Source organism: Bombina bombina, chromosome 4 (assembly GCF_027579735.1).
Source record: "Bombina bombina isolate aBomBom1 chromosome 4, aBomBom1.pri, whole genome shotgun sequence".
Taxonomy (NCBI): domain Eukaryota; kingdom Metazoa; phylum Chordata; class Amphibia; order Anura; family Bombinatoridae; genus Bombina; species Bombina bombina.
The window spans coordinates 1,029,796,683-1,029,818,670 of NC_069502.1; the positions used below are offsets into that span (position 1 = coordinate 1,029,796,683).

A 21,988-nucleotide genomic window follows, 5' to 3' on the forward strand; every position below is an offset into this window, starting at 1 on the left:
TAACGCTCAGATTACGAGACTTGGATATACTGGATGGGAAACCTCAAGGACATTTCACTAAGTCCCAATAGTGAGACAATCAGACGATACCAAACACGTGCTCTGACAGCTGAGAAAGGTCTTCCATTGATTTAAGATGTGAAAGATAAAAGATGAGGAAATCTGCTTCCAAATCCTGGTTAATGATAGTATTTGTTTACTTACTAAAGTTAGTTATTCCCTGTTGATTCTATATTCTAGACTGAAAATAGAAAAAATAAATAAATAATTGCATAACTTTCATCTATTTTTTTAAATCTATTTTTATATTATATCTTATGTTTTTTGTAACTTAAATAATTAATTTGGCCTTACATATGAAGGAGCACTATTCAAACATTTGTTTGCATGAAAAAGGTTATATTTAAGTTGCTTATTTTAATTTTAGAACTAAATGAAAGTGTATGTTTGTGGGCAACTATACATTGCTCAAAAGTGGATAAATCCCACAGCTCTCTGAAAAGCAATAAATCACAAAACAGTTTTCTTTCAATAAAATACTAATACAATTGCTTTCTGTCTATGGTATTAAAGTGAAGGTCAATTTTGATGAATTAGTGCCTGGTTTTTAATAATCCTATTAAAAACAAATGCACTTTAATTCATCAAAATTGACATTTCACTAGTTTTCTTCAAAAACTTACCTTTTAATCCTGGCAGCCGCTCCAGCACTTCCTCCGCCCGTCGCAAGCCGTCTTCGTGGGTCCAAAATGACGAATCCGGCTTCCTCCAATCACGGCGTTGCATCAGGCCAAGATTCCCCCGGGGGGAAGCCGTGATTGGAGGAAGCCGGATTCGTCATTTCTGACATCTGCAGAGGCTTTCGACGGCCGTGGGAATCGATGGAGCGGCTGCCAGAATGAAAAGGTAAGTTTTTGAAGAAAAAGAGTGAAATGTCAATTTTGATGAATTAAAGTGCTCTTGTTTTTAATAGGATTATTAAAAACCGGGCACTAATTCATCAAAAACAGAATTTATGTTTACCTGATAAATTACTTTCTCCAACGGTGTGTCCGGTCCACGGCGTCATCCTTACTTGTGGGATATTCTCTTCCCCAACAGGAAATGGCAAAGAGCCCAGCAAAGCTGGTCACATGATCCCTCCTAGGCTCCGCCTACCCCAGTCATTCGACCGACGTTAAGGAGGAATATTTGCATAGGAGAAACCATATGGTACCGTGGTGACTGTAGTTAAAGAAAATAAATTATCAGACCTGATTAAAAAACCAGGGCGGGCCGTGGACCGGACACACCGTTGGAGAAAGTAATTTATCAGGTAAACATAAATTCTGTTTTCTCCAACATAGGTGTGTCCGGTCCACGGCGTCATCCTTACTTGTGGGAACCAATACCAAAGCTTTAGGACACGGATGAAGGGAGGGAGCAAATCAGGTCACCTAAATGGAAGGCACCACGGCTTGCAAAACCTTTCTCCCAAAAATAGCCTCAGAAGAAGCAAAAGTATCAAACTTGTAAAATTTGGTAAAAGTGTGCAGTGAAGACCAAGTCGCTGCCCTACATATCTGATCAACAGAAGCCTCGTTCTTGAAGGCCCATGTGGAAGCCACAGCCCTAGTGGAATGAGCTGTGATTCTTTCGGGAGGCTGCCGTCCGGCAGTCTCGTAAGCCAATCTGATGATGCTTTTAATCCAAAAAGAGAGAGAGGTAGAAGTTGCTTTTTGACCTCTCCTTTTACCTGAATAAACAACAAACAAGGAAGATGTTTGTCTAAAATCCTTTGTAGCATCTAAATAGAATTTTAGAGCGCGAACAACATCCAAATTGTGCAACAAACGTTCCTTCTTTGAAACTGGTTTCGGACACAGAGAAGGTACGATAATCTCCTGGTTAATGTTTTTGTTAGAAACAACCTTTGGAAGAAAACCAGGTTTAGTACGTAAAACCACCTTATCTGCATGGAACACCAGATAAGGAGGAGAACACTGCAGAGCAGATAATTCTGAAACTCTTCTAGCAGAAGAAATTGCAACTAAAAACAAAACTTTCCAAGATAATAACTTAATATCAACGGAATGTAAGGGTTCAAACGGAACCCCCTGAAGAACTGAAAGAACTAAATTGAGACTCCAAGGAGGAGTCAAAGGTTTGTAAACAGGCTTGATTCTAACCAGAGCCTGAACAAAGGCTTGAACATCTGGCACAGCTGCCAGCTTTTTGTGAAGTAACACCGACAAGGCAGAAATCTGTCCCTTCAGGGAACTTGCAGATAATCCTTTTTCCAATCCTTCTTGAAGGAAGGATAGAATCCTAGGAATCTTAACCTTGTCCCAAGGGAATCCTTTAGATTCACACCAACAGATATATTTTTTCCAAATTTTGTGGTAAATCTTTCTAGTTACAGGCTTTCTGGCCTGAACAAGAGTATCGATAACAGAATCTGAGAATCCTCGCTTCGATAAAATCAAGCGTTCAATCTCCAAGCAGTCAGCTGGAGTGAAACCAGATTCGGATGTTCGAACGGACCCTGAACAAGAAGGTCTCGTCTCAAAGGTAGCTTCCAAGGTGGAGCCGATGACATATTCACCAGATCTGCATACCAAGTCCTGCGTGGCCACGCAGGAGCTATCAAGATCACCGACGCCCTCTCCTGATTGATCCTGGCTACCAGCCTGGGGATGAGAGGAAATGGCGGGAACACATAAGCTAGTTTGAAGGTCCAAGGTGCTACTAGTGCATCCACTAGGGCCGCCTTGGGATCCCTGGATCTGGCCCCGTAGCAAGGAACTTTGAAGTTCTGACGAGAGGCCATCAGATCCATGTCTGGAATGCCCCACAGGTGAGTGACTTGGGCAAAGATTTCCGGATGGAGTTCCCACTCCCCCGGATGCAATGTCTGACGACTCAGAAAATCCGCTTCCCAATTTTCCACTCCTGGGATGTGGATAGCAGACAGGTGGCAGGAGTGAGACTCCGCCCATAGAATAATTTTGGTCACTTCTTCCATCGCTAGGGAACTCCTTGTTCCCCCCTGATGGTTGATGTACGCAACAGTTGTCATGTTGTCTGATTGAAACCGTATGAACTTGGTCCTCGCTAGCTGAGGCCAAGCCTTGAGAGCATTGAATATCGCTCTCAGTTCCAGAATATTTATCGGTAGAAGAGATTCTTCCCGAGACCAAAGACCCTGAGCTTTCAGGGATCCCCAGACCGCGCCCCAGCCCATCAGACTGGCGTCGGTCGTGACAATGACCCACTCTGGTCTGCGGAATGTCATCCCTTGTGACAGGTTGTCCAGGGACAGCCACCAACGGAGTGAGTCTCTGGTCCTCTGATTTACTTGTATCTTCGGAGACAAGTCTGTATAGTCCCCATTCCACTGACTGAGCATGCACAGTTGTAATGGTCTTAGATGAATGCGCGCAAAAGGAACTATGTCCATTGCCGCTACCATCAACCCGATCACTTCCATGCACTGAGCTATGGAAGGAAGAGGAACGGAATGAAGTATCCGACAAGAGTCTAGAAGTTTTGTTTTTCTGACCTCTGTCAGAAAAATCCTCATTTCTAAGGAGTCTATAATTGTTCCCAAGAAGGGAACCCTTGTTGACGGGGATAGAGAACTCTTTTCCACGTTCACTTTCCAACCGTGAGATCTGAGAAAGGCCAGGACGATGTCCGTGTGAGCCTTTGCTTGAGGAAGGGACGACGCTTGAATCAGAATGTCGTCTTAAAGCCTTAAAAGTATTGCACACCAAATTTGGAAGCTTTAACCCTTAAAATAACGGAACCGGAGCCGTTTTAAGCTTTAACCCCTTTACAGTCCCTGGTATCTGCTTTGCTGAGACCCAACCAAGCCCAAAGGGGAATACGATACCAAATGACGCCTTCAGAAAGTCTTTTCTAAGTATCAGAGCTCCTCTCACATGCGACTGCATGCCATGCCTCTCAAAAACAAGTGCGCCACACCGGCGCGAAAATGAGGCTCTGCTTAAGCTTTGGGAAAGCCCCTAAGGAATAAGGTGTCTAATACAGTGCCTGCCGATATTATTATATCAAAATACCCAGATAAAATGATTCCTCAAGGCTAAATATGTGTTAATAATGAATCGATTTAGCCCAGAAACAGTCTACAGTCTTAATAAGCCCTTGTGAAGCCCTTATTTATGATCGTAATAAACATGGCTTACCGGATCCCATAGGGAAAATGACAGCTTCCAGCATTACATCGTCTTGTTAGAATGTGTCATACCTCAAGCAGCAAGAGACTGCACACTGTTCCCCCAACTGAAGTTAATTGCTCTCAACAGTCCTGTGTGGAACAGCCATGGATTTTAGTTACGGTTGCTAAAATCATTTTCCTCATACAAACAGAAATCTTCATCTCTTTTCTGTTTCTGAGTAAATAGTACATACCAGCACTATTTCAAAATAACAAACTCTTGATTGAATAATAAAAACTACAGTTAAACACTAAAAAACTCTAAGCCATCTCCGTGGAGATGTTGCCTGTACAACGGCAAAGAGAATGACTGGGGTAGGCGGAGCCTAGGAGGGATCATGTGACCAGCTTTGCTGGGCTCTTTGCCATTTCCTGTTGGGGAAGAGAATATCCCACAAGTAAGGATGACGCCGTGGACCGGACACACCTATGTTGGAGAAATTGACCTTCACTTTAACATGTAACGTGTGCAACTGATTTATAGGCATTAAAGCTTTCATGTACATGATTCTTCTGTATACATTCTAGATTGGATATATTTCAAAATTATCCTGACACTTTAAATATGAAAGTAAATTTTTTTTTATATAGTATCACTTTAGGTGCATAATAGATTTGCAGGCATTACATTTTAATGTACATAATTTTTTGCTCTTTAGATTGGTAGTCTGAGCATAGAATTTCATGTATTAGTGCTTTCATTTCATTGTGGAGCAAGGAGGTGGTGTGTTTACTAGGTGTTCTCTGTGAGTATAACAGCGGACCGCAGAGAGTCTGTTTTACCAACTATACAGAGTACACTGGACTGTGAGTTAAACACCTGACCTCAGAGGTCTCCTCTGCATTGAGTTTTGTTCGTTACACATTACTACAAATGCTGCGACTTCTTCTGTGTCTTTGTTTGCTTATGAAGATACTGGAAAATTACCAATACAGTGGACACTATTACAAACTATTATTCAGTGAAGCTGTATACTGGGTGTATGAGTAATAAAGGATCTGGGAAAACTACTCCTTAGCCAGTACCGTGACTGAAGTTTTGCTATATACAGATATACGTAAGCATTAACTAGTGATACTATACTATTGCTTATAAGGACTGTTCTTACCTGTTTAAAGTACAATATACAAGAAGAACTCTTGTGACCTATTACAGGATATTGTTCACATCCAATATTTCATATGTTTCACATGACTATGGTAGTATCTGGTATTCCCTAGGGACGCCTACGGTCTAGATTGATTCTTTTTTTGTATGGCTGGCTGTGACTGTTCTGAGTGAGTTGAGAGTGGTTAGGACATGAGATCTGCTCTCTCTATATATATATTCTCTCTTTTGTGAATAAAATTGCATATACGATCATTGGTGTGCTGTTTTCTTTTAATGTTTTCATAAAGGTAAGTCACTAAAAACAAACCAAAACTGTAATAGATTTTAAAATGTCCTATAAATGTTATAGCTATTTAAAAAAAAAAAAAAAAAAAAAAAAAATGAAAGCAAATAATAAAAAAACATAATTTATGCTTACCTGATAAATTCCTTTCTCCTGTAGTGTAGTCAGTCCACGGGTCATCCATTACTTATGGAATATTTCTCTTCCTAACAGGAAACTGCAAGATAATTACCCAGCAGAGCTTGCTATATAGCTCCTCCCCTCACCTGTCATACTCAGTCATTCGACCAAGCATACGAGAAAGGAGGAACCATAGGGTACAGTGGTGACTGGAGTTTAATTAAAATTTAGACCTGCCGTAAAAACAGGGCGGGCCGTGGACTGACTACACTACAGGAGAAAGGAATTTATCAGGTAAGCATAAATTATGTTTTCTCCTGTTAAGTGTAGTCAGTCCACGGGTCATCCATTACTTATGGAATACCAATACCAAAGCTAAAGTACACGGATGAAGGGAGGGACAAGGCAGGAACATTAAACAGAAGGAACCACTGCCTGAAGTACCTTTCTCCCAAACACAGCCTCCGAGGAAGCAAAAGTGTCAAATTTGTAAAATTTTGAAAAAGTGTGAAGCGAAGACCAAGTCGCAGCCTTGCAAATCTGTTCAACAGAGGCCTCATTTTTAAAGGCCCAGGTGGAAGCCACAGCTCTAGTAGAATGAGCTGTAATCCTTTCAGGAGGCTGCTGTCCAGCAGTCTCATAGGCTAATCGTATTATGCTACGAAGCCAAAAAGAGAGAGAGGTAGCCGAAGCCTTTTGACCTCTCCTCTGTCCAGAGTAAACGACAAACAGGGAAGAAGTTTGACGAAAATCCTTAGTTGCCTGCAAATAGAATTTCAGGGCACGGACTACGTCCAGATTATGCAAAAGTCGTTCCTTCTTTGAAGAAGGGTTAGGACACAGAGATGGAACAACAATCTCTTGATTGATATTCTTGTTAGTAACTACCTTAGGTAAGAACCCAGGTTTAGTACGCAGAACTACCTTGTCTGAATGGAAAATCAGATAAGGAGAATCACAATGTAAGGCAGATAACTCAGAGACTCTCTGAGCCGAGGAAATAGCCATCAAAAACAGAACTTTCCAAGATAACAACTTGATATCAATGGAATGAAGGGGTTCAAATGGAACGCCTTGAAGAACATTAAGAACTAAGTTTAAGCTCCACGGCGGAGCAACAGACTTAAACACAGGCTTAATCCTAGTTAAAGCCTGACAGAAAGCCTGAACGTCTGGAACTTCAGCCAGACATTTGTGTAGAAGAATAGACAGAGCAGAAATCTGTCCCTTTAACGAACTAGTAGATAAGCCCTTTTCTAAACCCTCTTGTAGAAAGGACAATATCCTAGGAATCCTAACCTTACTCCAATAGTAACTCTTGGATTCGCACCAATGTAAATATTTACGCCATATTTTATGGTAAATTTGTCTGGTAACAGGCTTCCTAGCCTGTATTAAGGTATCAATAACCGACTCCGAGAAACCACGCTTTGATAGAATCAAGCGTTCAATCTCCATGCAGTCAGCCTCAGAGAAATTAGATTTGGATGTTTGAAAGGACCCTAAATTAGAAGGTCCTGTCTCAGAGGCAGAGACCACGGTGGACAGGACGACATGTCCACTAGGTCTGCATACCAGGTCCTGCGTGGCCACGCAGGCGCTATCAGAATCACCGAAGCTCTCTCCTGTTTGATCTTGGCAATCAAACGAGGAAGCATTGGGAATGGTGGAAACACATAAGCCATGTTGAAGACCCAAGGGGCTGTCAGAGCATCTATCAGCACCGCTCCCGGGTCCCTGGACCTGGATCCGTGAAAAGTCTGGCGACTTAGAAAATCCGCCTCCCAGTTCTCCACGCCTGGGATGTAGATCGCTGACAGGTGGCAAGAGTGAGACTCTGCCCAGCGAATTATCTTTGAGACTTCCAACATCGCTAGGGAACTTCTGGTTCCCCCTTGATGGTTGATATAAGCCACAGTCGTGATGTTGTCCGACTGAAATCTGATGAACCTCAGTGTTGCTAACTGAGGCCAAGCTAGGAGAGCATTGAATATTGCTCTTAACTCCAGAATATTTATTGGGAGGAGTTTCTCCTCCTGAGTCCATAATCCCTGAGCTTTCAGGGAATTCCAGACTGCTCCCCAGCCTAGAAGGCTGGCGTCTGTTGTTACAATCGTCCAATCTGGCCTGCGAAAGGTCATCCCCTTGGACAGATGTGGCCGAGAGAGCCACCATAGAAGAGAATCTCTGGTCTCTTGATCCAGATTTAGTAGGGGGGACAAATCTGAGTAATCCCCGTTCCACTGACTTAGCATGCACAATTGCAGCGGTCTGAGATGCAGGCGCGCAAATGGTACTATGTCCATTGCCGCTACCATTAAGCCGATTACTTCCATGCACTGAGCTACTGACGGGTGTGGAATGGAGTGAAGGACACGGCAAGCATTTAGAAGTTTTAATAACCTGGCCTCTGTCAGGTAAATTTTCATCTCTACAGAATCTATAAGAGTCCCTAGAAAGGGAACTCTTGTAAGTGGTAATAGAGAACTCTTTTCCACGTTCACCTCCACCCATGCGACCTCAGAAATGCCCGAACTATCTCTGTATGAGACTTGGCAGTTTGAAAACTTGACGCTTGTATCAGAATGTCGTCTAGGTACGGAGTCACCGCTATGCCTCGCGGTCTTAGTACCGCCAGAAGTGATCCTAGAATTTTTGTAAAGATTCTTGGAGCCGTATCTAATCCGAAGGGAAGAGCTACAAACTGGTAATGCCTGTCTAGGAAGGCAAATCTCAGATACCGGTAATGGTCCTTGTGAATCGGTATGTGAAGGTAGGCATCCTTTAGATCCACTGTGGTCATGTACTGGCCCTCTTGGATCATGGGAAGGATGGTTCGAATAGTTTCCATTTTGAATGATGGAACTCTTAGAAATTTGTTTAGGATTTTTAAGTCCAAGATTGGCCTGAAGGTTCCCTCTTTCTTGGGAACCACAAATAGGTTTGAATAGAATCCCTGCCCGTGTTCCGTCCGCGGAACTGGGTGGATTACCCCCATTAGTAAGAGGTCTTGTACACAGCGTAGAAACGCCTCTTTCTTTATTTGGTTTGCTGATAACCTTGAAAGATGAAATCTCCCCCGTGGAGGAGAAGTTTTGAAGTCCAGGAGATATCCCTGAGATATGATCTCCAACGCCCAGGGATCCTGGACATCTCTTGCCCAAGCCTGGGCGAAGAGAGAAAGTCTGCCCCCCACTAGATCCGTTTCCGGATAGGGGGCCCTCTCTTCATGCTGTTTTGGGGGCAGCAGCAGGTTTCTTGGCCTGCTTGCCCCTGTTCCAGGACTGGTTAACTTTCCAGCCCTGTCTGTAACGAGCAACAGCTCCTTCCTGTTTTGGAGCGGAGGAAGTTGATGCTGCTCCTGCCTTGAAGTTACGAAAGGCACGAAAATTAGACTGTTTGGCATTTGATTTGGCCCTGTCCTGAGGTAGAGCATGGCCCTTACCTCCCGTAATGTCAGCAATAATTTCTTTCAAGCCGGGCCCGAATAAGGTCTGCCCTTTGAAAGGAATATTAAGCAATTTAGATTTAGAAGTCACGTCAGCTGACCAGGATTTAAGCCATAGCGCTCTGCGCGCTTGGATGGCGAATACGGAGTTCTTAGCCGTAAGTTTGGTTAAATGCACAACGGCATCAGAAACAAATGCGTTAGCTAGCTTAAGTGTTTTAAGCTTGTTCATTATTTCATCCAATGGAGCTGAGCGAATGGCCTCTTCCAGAGACTCAAACCAGAATGCTGCCGCAGCAGTGACAGGCGCAATGCATGCAAGGGGCTGTAAAATAAAACCTTGTTGAACAAACATTTTCTTAAGGTAACCCTCTAATTTTTTATCCATTGGATCTGAAAAGGCACAACTATCCTCCACCGGGATAGTGGTACGCTTAGCTAAAGTAGAAACTGCTCCCTCCACCTTAGGGACCGTCTGCCATAAGTCTCGTGTGGTGGCGTCAATAGGAAACATTTTCCTAAATATGGGAGGAGGGGTAAAAGGCACACCAGGTCTATCCCACTCCTTGCTAATAATCTCTGTAAGCCTTTTTGGTATAGGAAATACGTCAGTATACACCGGTACCGCATAGTATTTATCCAACCTACATAATTTCTCTGGAATTGCAACCGTGTTACAATCATTCAGAGCCGCTAATACCTCCCCTAGCAATGTGCGGAGGTTCTCTAGCTTAAATTTAAAATTGGAAATCTCTGAATCCAGTCTCCCTGGATCAGATCCGTCACCCACAGAATGAAGCTCTCCGTCCTCACGTTCTGCAAACTGTGACGCAGTATCTGACATGGCTCTCATCTCATCCGCGCGCTCTATCCTTAACCCAGAGCTATCGCGCTTGCCTCTTAAATCTGGCAACTTAGATAATACTTCTGTCATAACAGTAGCCATGTCTTGCAAAGTGATTTGTAAGGGCCTCCCTGATGTACTTGGCGCCACAAAATCACGCACCTCCTGAGCGGGAGGCGCAGGTACTGACACGTGAGGAGAGTTAGTCGGCATAACTTCCCCCTCGTCGTCTGGTGATAATTTCTTTACATGTAAAGATTGACTTTTATTCAAAGTAGCATCAATGCAATTGGTACACAAATTTCTATTGGGCTCCACATTGGCCTTTAAACATAGTGAACAAAGAGATTCATCTAAGTCAGACATGTTTAAACAAACTAGCAATGAGACTAGCAAACTTGGAAATACTTTTCAAAATTAATTTACAAGCAATATAAAAAACGTTACTGTGCCTTTAAGAAGCACAGAAAAACTGACACAGTTGAAATAACAATGAACAAAAATAGTTATAGCAACCAAATTTTCACAGTAAATGTATTAAGTTAGCAAAGGATTGCACCCACCAGCAAATGGATGATTAACCCCTTAGTACCCAAAAACGGATAACAATTATATAATTAACGTTTTTCTCACAGTCAAATACACTGTCACAGGACTGCTGTGCCTGATTACCTCCCTCAAAATGGATTTTGAAGACCCCTGAGCTCTCTAGAGACGATCTGGATCATGGAGGATGAAGTAGACAGATTGTGACTGAATTTTTACTGCGCAAAAAAGCGCTAAAATAGGCCCCTCCCACTCATATTACAACAGTGGGGAAGCTCAGAAACTGTTTCTATGCAGAAAACAAAAATGGCCATGTGGTAAAAATCAAGCCCCAATAAGTTTTATCACCAAGTACCTCACAAAAAACGATTAACATGCCAGTAAACGTTTTAAACATACATTTGAAAGTTATGTATTATTATTAATAAGCCTGCTACCAGTCGCATTTACTGCAGTTAAGGCTCATACATTATTTCAGTATTTACAGTATTTTCAGAGTCAATTCCATTCCTTAGAAAATACATTCAGTGCACACACACACACACATCAGCCTGATACCAGTCGCTATCGCTGCATTTAAGGCTGAACTTACTTTACAATGGTATCAGCAGTATTTTCTCAGTCAATTCCATTCCTCAGAAAATAATTTACTGCACATACCTATTTGTTGCAGGGGGACCCTGCATGCTATTCCCCTTCTCTGAAGTTACCTCACTTTTCCTCAGATGAGAAACAGCCAGTGGGTCTTAGTTACGTCTGCTAAGACCATAGAAAAAAACCCAGGCAGATTCTTCTTCTAAAGCTGCCTGAGAATAAACAGCACACTCCGGTGCCATTTAAAAATAACAAACTTTTGATTGTAGAAATAAAACTAAGTTAAAAATCACCACAGATCTCTCACAGCTTCCTATCTAGTTAGGCTGCAAGAGAATGACTGAGTATGACAGGTGAGGGGAGGAGCTATATAGCAAGCTCTGCTGGGTAATTATCTTGCAGTTTCCTGTTAGGAAGAGAAATATTCCATAAGTAATGGATGACCCGTGGACTGACTACACTTAACAGGAGAAAAGGAACATAAATCATTTCATTACTTAACGTCTATGCTGTCAAAGATGGTTGCCGTTTACCTGTAAATGCCTTCCACGAGAATGAGAATTTTTTTCCAGGTCCTGTGAGTACGAGGTTGACCATGTACCACTGCGTCCCTTAATAGCTTTTCCAGGTTCTTCATATCTGAAGGGATATGAAGAATAATACGCTTTATTAACTACCACAATTAAGCTTATAACGACACGTATCATCAAGTTGCATTAGTGTCTATTTTTACCTTCTTCATTTACATTTACAATTCACTGAGCTGCCATGTTGGTTATACGAGCTTACTAATTCCTCTGACTTTAGATAGCATGTGTTGATACACAGATGTCTACACCTAACCATTAAAGCGCAATAAAGTCTCAAATAACTTACTATCTATCAGCAATCTCAATAGTGGCTCCCACTCAATTTCTATGACAATCTCTGAAAAGCCCTCAAAAAGATCTACTTCTGAATTACAGTGAATGAGACTACTCTTTATACAAGTTATCCAGTCTCATATAACAAACAGATTATTTTCATCACCTTATCCCTCCTCAAAAAATATTGTTACCTTTAAATGAACATTAAGTTAAAAATAAAATTCTGTAGTGCATATGAAAGACCTTGTTTAAACAAATAAATTATTAAAATATATTTTTTAATATAAACGTATTAGCTAAAACAATTAAAGAACAATTTTGAATTCAAACAGGAAATAGAAGCGTAATCAGGAAAAATTATTATTATGAAGACATAATAGTAATAATTTTACTCTTCTTTATTTGCTGGTACATTTTGTGATCTGGAATAATGTTTTACAAAATATTGTTAGTTCTTATTTTTCTGCCTTTTTTTCATTTTAGCTTTTTTTTGTAAAACAAAATAATAATTTTTTTTTTTTTAAAAGAATTTATTACATTTAAAAAAACAAACAAATGTTAACTGCACTTTTTTTAAGATACAATGTAACATTCAACATTAAGGCAAGTGAAAACATCTATATTCTAAGTTATCATCCAAACACATTACTATTCACTTGTCAAGAGGGCAAGACAAAGCAAAACAAGAATGATGAGTTCAAAAGCTGCTCTTGTGACATGGTCATATTTAACGTTTATCAATTATATGTATTATTTAAATAAGAGTGGATGACATATGGTCTCTATATCCTTTTAGCATGGAAAGCCATAAGGCTCCATCTGATGCTAATGACAGAAAAACTACCATTATTAACCTCTTAGGTCACAAAGAGGAGGTAGCAATGATTTATGTGTCTTATGTTTTTAGGTTGTAATTTTTGTTTTAAGCTCTAAAAAACGCTTATGCCCAAGACAGGAATGAATTAAGTTTAATAACTAGCAAAGATAACGGTAGATCAGTGCAGTGACAAGCGCAAGAGGAAATTAATAAGAAAATGGAGTTTCAAAGGATTTTTTTTATTCTGTAAGTAACGGTGCATTTATATTATTAGTAACAGATAGTGGTTAAAATGTAAAAAAAACACACAAAAAAACAAAAAACAATATATGGTCTATAAATCATTGAAATACGTAAAAAATTTAAATTGCAAAACACAATGCCAGAGTTTAGGTTCAGGCCCATACACAAAAAGGGGGATATTACTATTTTCAGCACTGAGTTAAAGGACCAGTCAACACAGTAGATTTGCATAATCAAATGCAAGATAACAAGACAATGCAATAGCACTTAGTTTGAACTTGAAATGAGTAGTAGAATTTTTTTCTGACAATTTTAGAAGTTATGTCTATTTCCACTCCCCCTGTACCATGTGACAGCCATCAGCCAATCACAAATGCATACATGTACCATGTGACAGGCATCAGCCAATCACAAATGCATACACGTTTATTCTGCACATGCTCAGTAGGAGCTGGTGACTCAAAAAGTTTAAATACAAAAAGACTGTGCACATTTTGTTAATGGAAATAAATTTGAAAATTGTTTAAAATTGCATGCTCTATCTGAATAATAAAAGGTTAAATTTGTCCCTTTAATTGAAATTCTGAATAAAAATATATGTTCCACCTATATCTTGCATACAGGCACAATATATATATATATATATATATATATATATATATATATATATATATATATATATATAGATAACAGTGTTCCTTAGCATGACCCGAAACATTGCTATTTTATCCTTATGTTGCTTCAATAATGAAATGTATTTAATCAAGAAACAGTGCTGACGCTACCGACTATGTATAAGAGGTAAGGCAGGCATCTCCAGCGTGCATGCACTCTGATACATTATACTGAGAGATTATTTCACTGGACTATATATACATACACAGTATCTCACAAAAGTGAGTACACCCCTCACATTTTTGTAAATATTTTATTATATCTTTTCATGTGACAACACTGAAGAAATGACACTTTGCTACAATGTAAAGTAATGAGTGTATAGCCTGTATAACAGTGTAAATTTGCTGTCCCCTCAAAATAACTCAACACACAGCCATTCATGTCTAAACTGTTGGCAACAAACGTGAGTACACCCCTAAGTGGAAATGTCTAAATTGGGCCCAAAGTGTAAATATTTTGTGTGGCCACCATTATTTTCCAGCACTGCCTAAACCCTCGTGGGCATGGAGTTCACCAGAGCTTCACAGGTTGCCACTGAAGTCCTCTTCTACTCCTCCATGACAACATCACAGAGGTGGTGGATGATAAGAGACCTTGCTCTCCCCCACCTTCCGTTTCAGGATGCCCCACAGATGCTCAATAGGGTTTAGGTCTGGAGACATGCTTGGCCAGTCCATCACCTATACCCTCAGCTTCTTTAGCAAGGCAGTGGTCGTCTTGGAGGTATGTTTGGGGTCGTTATCATGTTGGAATACTGTCCTGCGGCCCAGTCTCTGAAGGGAGGGGATCATGCTCTGCTTCAGTAAGTCACAGTACATGCTGGCATTCATGGTTCCCTAAATTAACTGTAGCTCTCCAGTGCCGGCAGCACTCATGCAGGCCCAGACCTTGACACTCCCACCATCATGCTTGACTGTAGGCAAGACACACTTGTCTTTGTACTCCTCACCTGGTTGCCGCCACACATGCTTGACACCATCTGAACCAAATAAGTTTATATTGGTCTCATCGGACCACAGGACATGGTTCCAGTAATCCATGTCCATAGTCTGCTTGTGTTCAGCAAACAGTTTGCAGGCTTTCTTGTGCATCATCTTTAGAAGAGACTTCCTTCTGGGATGACAGACATGCAGACCAATTTGATGCAGTGTTCGGCGTATGGTCTGAGCACTGACAGACTGACCCCCCACCCCTTCAACCTCTGCAGCAATGCTGGCAGCACTCATAAGTCTATTTCCCAAAGAAAACCTCTGAATAGGATGCTGAGCACATGCACCCAACTTCTTTGGTCGACGATGGCAAGGCTTGTTCTGAGTAGAAACTGTCCTGTGAAACCGCTGTATGGTCTTGCCCATCGTGCTGCAGCTCAGTTTCAGGGTCTTGGCAATCTTCTTATAGCCTAGGCCATCTTTATGTAGAGCAACAATTCTTTTTTTTAGATCCTCAGAGTTCTTTGCCACGAGGTGCCATGTTGAACTTCCATTGACCAGTATGAGAGAGTGCGAGAGTGATAACACCAAATTTAACACACCTGCTCCCCATTCACACCTGAGACCTTGTAACACTAACGAGTCACATGACACCGGGGAGGGAAAATGGCTAATTGGGCCCAATTCGGACATTTCCACTTAGGGGTGTACTCACTTTTGTTGCCAACGGTTTAGACATTAACGGCTGTGTGTTGATTTATTTTGAGGGGACAGCAAAATTTACACTGTTATACAGGCTGTACACTCACTACATTACATTGTAGCAAAGTGTAATCACATGATAAGATATAATAAAATATTTACAAAAATGTGAGGGGTGTACTCACTTTTGTGAGACACTGTGTGTGTGTGTGTATATATATATATATATATATATATATATATATATATATATATATATATATATATATATATGTGAATACTTTAACTGTCTCTAACTGGCTTCAGCAAATGAAATAAAATAACAGGCTATTAACAACTACAAAAACCTAGATTACAATATGGCAGTACCCATTACTTTATGGAAACTAAAACTTATTTCTTCTTTAAAATCAAATATAATTTTTAAAACACATCTGCATATTGTTCTCAAGCTAATATTTGCTTTAAATACACCACTATGTATAGAATTTATACAGTGTTTAATGTGTCTTTAAAAAGATACAAGATAAATAAGACACACATACATATCTATACTACATGAACTGTAAGTCACATGGTAAGTTTAGGTAATTTCTGTATAAGCTTTAAGGCTTACTAAAGTGAGGTGCTATCCTGTGCTATGTACAAATTTTATGATCACATTTCTGGTCTATTATAGACCAAGGTAAAATATATGAAAATATTAGCTCTCTATGCAAAATATTTGCTAAGTAGTCTTACTAATGTAAATAAGTCCTCTAATAAGGGGTCATACAAGCCAACTAGAAGTATGCCCCCTCCTATGCCAACCTATTTCTGGGTTGGTGGGAGCTAGCCCATGTCTATGCATATGGGAATCACTTCAGAGAGAATATAGCTTTTTATAGGAGATTCATAGATGATTTTATATTTGTCTGGAAGGGTGACAAAGAGATTGTATTTACACATCATTGGAATAGAACACAGACAGTGTTTTTGTATCTCATTTTGACTAAATGTAGCTACCAATCAGCAAGAGCTATATAAATAATAAAAGGGCAGGAGCCCCGAAACGTTGCTCTTTTAAATAAAGGCACTGTTGCCATATTTTGAGTGCCACCAGTGTGTTGTTTTATGCTACTTATTACTGGACTCTGGAAAGGGAAGTCCCCCTGGTGTGCACCATCTTGATTTTGTTTGGAATATCAAGGATAAAGTGAGTGCTGGTCATGTTTCTCTAATACTAATCAGCAAGAGCTACCCAGGGTACTGAACCAAAAATGGGTGGCCACTAAGCTTACATTCCTTCTTTTCAAATAAAGATACATTTTAAGGACATAGTAAAGGGTCAAATTCTACTGCTCTGAACAAAAAGTATTTATTTAAGAGAGTGCTGAATTAAGCAAAGTTTAAAAGATAGAGGCTATCCTAAAACATTTATAAGCAGTGTGCTTAAAATGGACAGTCTACAATAGAATTGTTGTTTTGAAATTTCAACAGTGGATAGATAGAGACATACAGGCAACAAATAAAAGCTAAAGAGTATAACATTTCTAATCAAATATTTTAATACATTTTTTTTAAAAATTGCAATATCATAAAGAAATATCTCCCAATTCTATATGGGGATGGTATTCTTAAACAAAAATAATTGGACAGGGTAGCAAATTTGTTTATTCTAAGAACTTGACACTAGCCAACATACTATCACCTAGTATGTTGCCAAAAACTCCAGGAAGTTCATGTTTACAAATTTCAGGTACATATATATAGTAACTTAAGATGTAAGGCGTGTGACTTTTTGAGTCAGGGCCCAAATTTTACATTGTGTGTAACAGGTGATAGCCTCTCTACTCAGGGTTGCATTAATTGTTCAACAAAGTATGTTGTTTACTTGATAGATTGTACACAATGTTTGAGTCAATATGTAGGGTTAACGACCAGAGACGTACATATCCGCATTAAAGAACATTTTGTGTACATTGTGAATGATTAATATTGCTCAGCACTGTCACAACATTTGCTAGAAATACACCATTAGAATGTTGATACCACGATAGTGGTTGTATGTACACCACACAGGGGTGGTAATAGACTTACACTATTGGTTTGACAGGAGGTATATTGGATCCATAAATTGCAGACCCTATTATCACAGGGCATTAACTCCCAATTTGATATAATCAATTACTGGTAATGATACATTTTGGGTCCAATATGCCTTATTAAATTGTTTATTATTCTACTCTATTGCAAATAGATAATATGTTTGTATCATATAATATCTATATAAAATCTAAAACTTAAGACGATAAAACAATGTATCCATGTACTGTATTTAGTAAGGTTTAGAATTACATTGGTTCAATCTGATTTATTTATGGTTGATGTAATTATTGTAAGACTTTATAAAAAACATAGAATGGTGTGTTCTCTATCAGATATGTAACAAATTTTCAAAACATAATGTAGTATGAACTATATAGCAACAAAGTTATTTGTTATTTATTACTATTATGTTTTAGAAAACATAATTTATGCTTACCTGATAAATTTATTTCTCTTGTAGTGTATCCAGTCCACGGATCATCCATTACTTGTGGGATATTCTCCTTCCCAACAGGAAGTTGCAAGAGGATCACCCACAGCAGAGCTGCTATATAGCTCCTCCCCTCACTGCCATATCCAGTCATTCGACCGAAACAAGCTGAGAAAAGGAGAAACCATAGGGTGCAGTGGTGACTGTAGTTTAATTAAAATTTAGACCTGCCTGAAAAGGACAGGGCGGGCCGTGGACTGGATACACTACAAGAGAAATAAATTTATCAGGTAAGCATAAATTATGTTTTCTCCTGTTAAGTGTATCCAGTCCACGGATCATCCATTACTTGTGGGATACCAATACCAAAGCTAAAGTACACGGATGATGGGAGGGACAAGGCAGGAACTTAAACGGAAGGAACCACTGCCTGTAGAACCTTTCTCCCAAAAACAGCCTCCGAAGAAGCAAAAGTATCAAATTTGTAAAATTTGGAAAAAGTATGAAGGGAAGACCAAGTTGCAGCCTTGCAAATCTATTCAACAGAGGCCTCATTTTTAAAGGCCCAGGTGGAAGCCACAGCTCTAGTAGAATGAGCTGTAATCCTTTCAGGAGGCTGCTGTCCAGCAGTCTCATAGGCTAAACGGATTATACTCCGAAGCCAAAAAGAAAGAGAGGTTGCCGAGGTCTTCTGACCTCTCCTCTGTCCAGAGTAAACAACAAACAGGTTAGATGTTTGGCGAAAATCTTTAGTAGCCTGTAAGTAAAACTTCAAGGCACGGACTACGTCTAGATTATGCAAAAGACGTTCCTTCTTTGAAGAAGGATTAGGACATAATGATGGAACAACAATCTCTTGATTGATATTCTTGTTAGAAACCACCTTAGGTAAAAACCCAGGTTTTGTACGCAGAACAACTTTATCTGAATGAAAGATCAGATAAGGAGAATCACAATGTAAGGCAGATAACTCCGAGACTCTTCGAGCCGAGGAAATAGCCATCAGAAAAAGAACTTTCCATGAAAGAAGTTTGATATCAATAGAATGAAGGGGTTCAAACGGAACCTCTTGAAGAACTTTAAGAACCAAGTTTAAGCTCCATGGAGGAGCAACAGGTTTAAACACAGGCTTAATTCTAACTAAAGCCTGACAAAATGCCTGAACGTCTGGAACTTCTGCCAGACGCTTGTGTAAAAGAATAGACAGAGCAGAAATCTGTCCCTTTAAAGAACTAGCTGATAATCCTTTGTCCAAACCCTCTTGGAGGAAGGACAGTATCCTAGTAATCCTAACCCTACTCCATGAGTAATTCTTGGATTCACACCAATGAAGATATTTACGCCATATCTTGTGGTAAATTTTCCTGGTGACAGGCTTTTCGTGCCTGTATTAAGGTATCAATTACTGACTCGGAGAAGCCACGCTTTGATAGGATCAAGCGTTCAATCTCCATGCAATCAGTCTCAGAGAAAGTAGATTCGGATGATTGAAAGGACCTTGTATTAGAAGGTCTTGTCTCAGAGGCAGAGTCCATGGTGGAAAGGATGACATGTCCACTAGGTCTGCATACCAGGTCCTGCGTGGCCACGCAGGCGCTATCAATATCACTGATGCTCTTTCCTGTTTGATTTTGGCAATCAGACGAGGGAGCAGAGGAAACGGTGGAAACACATAAGCCAGGTTGAAGAACCAAGGCGCTGCTAGAGCATCTATCAGTGCCGCTTCTAGGTCCCTGGACCTGGATCCATAACAAGGAAGCTTGGCGTTCTGGCGAGACGCCATGAGATCCAATTCTGGTTTGCCCCAACGGAGAACCAATTGAGCAAACACCTCCGGATGGAGTTCCCATTCCCCCGGATGAAAAGTCTGACGACTTAGAAAATCCGCCTCCCAGTTCTCTACACCTGGGATATGGATCGCTGACAGGTGGCAAGAGTGAGTCTCTGCCCAGCGAATTATCTTGGAGACTTCTAACATCGCTAGGGAACTCCTGGTTCCCCCTTGATGGTTGATGTAAGCCACAGTCGTGATGTTGTCCGTCTGTTGATGTTGCTAGCTGAGGCCAAGCCAGAAGAGCATTGAATATTGCTCTTAACTCCAGAATATTTATTGGGAGGCGTTTCTCCTCCTGAGTCCATGAACCCTGAGCCTTCAAGGAGTTCCAGACTGCACCCCAACCTAGAAGGCTGGCATCTGTTGTTACAATTGTCCAATATGGTCTGCGAAAGGTCATACCCTTAGACAGATGGGCCCGAGATAACCACCAGAGAAGAGAATCTCTGGTTTCCTGATCCAGATTTAGTAGAGGGGACAAATCTGTGTAATCCCCATTCCACTGACTGAGCATGCATAATTGCAGCGGTCTGAGATGCAGGCGCGCGAATGGCACTATGTCCATCGCCGCTACCATTAAGCCGATTACTTCCATGCACTGAGCAACCGTGGGGCGCGGAATGGAGTGAAGAACATGGCAAGCATTTAGAAGTTTTGATAACCTGGACTCCGTCAGGTACATTTTCATTTCTACAGAATCTATTAGAGTCCCTAGGAAGGAAACCCTCGTGAGAGGAGATAGAGAACTCTTTTCTTTGTTCACTTTCCACCCATGCGACCTCAGGAATGCCAGAACTATCTCTGTATGAGATTTGGCAATTTGAAAGCTTGACACCTGTATCAGGATATCGTCCAGGTAAGGAGCCACCGCTATGCCTCGTGGTCTTAGGACCGCCAGAAGTGAGCCCAGAACCTTTGTAAAAATTCTTGGGGCTGTAGCCAACCCGAATGGAAGAGCTACAAATTGGTAATGCCTGTCTAGAAAGGCAAACCTCAGGAACTGATGATGATTCTTGTGAATCGAAATGTGAAGGTAGGCATCCTTTAAGTCCACTGTGGTCATGTACTGACCCTCTTGGATCATGCGTAAAATGGTTCGAATAGTTTCAATCTTGAATGACGGAACTCTGAGGAATTTGTTTAGGATCTTTAAATCCAAAATTGGTCTGAAGGTTCCCTCTTTTTTGGGAACCACAAACAGATTTGAATAAAACCCCTGTCCTTGTTCCGTCCGCGGAACTGGATGGATCACTCCCATTACAAGGAGATCTTGTACGCAGCTTAGGAATGCCTCTTTCTTTATCTGGTTTGCAGATAATCTTGAAAGGTGAAATCTCCCTTGTGGAGGAGAAGCTTTGAAGTCCAGAAGATATCCCTGAGATATAATCTCCAACGCCCAGGGATCTTGAACATCTCTTGCCCACGCCTGGGCGAAGAGAGAGAGTCTGCCCCCTACTAGATCCGTTGTCTGATAGGGGGCCGCTCCTTCATGCTGTCTTAGAGGCAGCAGCAGGCTTTCTGGCCTGCTTGCCTTTGTTCCAGGACTGGTTAGGTTTCTAGGCCTGCTTGGATTGAGCAAAAGTTCCCTCTTGTTTTGAAGCAGAGGAAGTTGATGCTGCACCTGCCTTAAAATTTCGAAAGGCATGAAAATTAGACTGTTTGGCCATTGATTTGGCCCTGTCCTGAGGAAGGGTATGACCCTTACCTCCAGTAATGTCAGCAATAATTTCTTTCAAACCAGGCCCGAATAAGGTCTGCCCCTTGAAAGGAATGTTGAGTAATTTAGACTTTGAAGTCACATCAGCTGACCAGGATTTGAGCCATAGCGCCCTACGCGCCTGGATGACGAATCCGGAATTCTTAGCCGTTAGTTTAGTCAAATGAACAATGGCATCAGAAACAAATGAGTTAGCTAGCTTAAGAGTTCTAAGCTTGTCAACAATTTCAGTCAATGGAGCTGTATGGATGGCCTCTTCCAGGGCCTCAAACCAGAATGCCGCCGCAGCAGTGACAGGCGCAATGCATGCAAGGGGCTGTAAAATAAAACCTTGTTGAATAAACATTTTCTTAAGGTAACCTTCTAATTTTTTATCCATTGGATCTGAAAAAGCACAACTGTCCTCAACCGGGATAGTGGTACGCTTTGCTAAAGTAGAAACTGCTCCCTCCACCTTAGGGACAGTCTGCCACAAGTCCCGTGTAGTGGCATCTATTGGAAACATTTTTCTAAATATAG

At 40.8% G+C, this 21,988-nt stretch overlaps 1 protein-coding gene across 2 annotated transcripts in view; it reads right to left on the reverse strand.

Annotated features, from left to right (window-relative positions):
• SPTLC3 (serine palmitoyltransferase long chain base subunit 3) overlaps positions 1–21,988 on the reverse strand; it is a 307,205-nt gene that overhangs the window by 96,886 nt on the left and 188,331 nt on the right. For both annotated transcript variants that reach the window (XM_053712140.1, XM_053712139.1), the window contains exon 7: positions 11,699–11,804. In XM_053712140.1, coding sequence (XP_053568115.1) covers positions 11,699–11,804 — 106 coding nt within the window. The remainder of the gene's footprint in view (positions 1–11,698; positions 11,805–21,988) is intronic.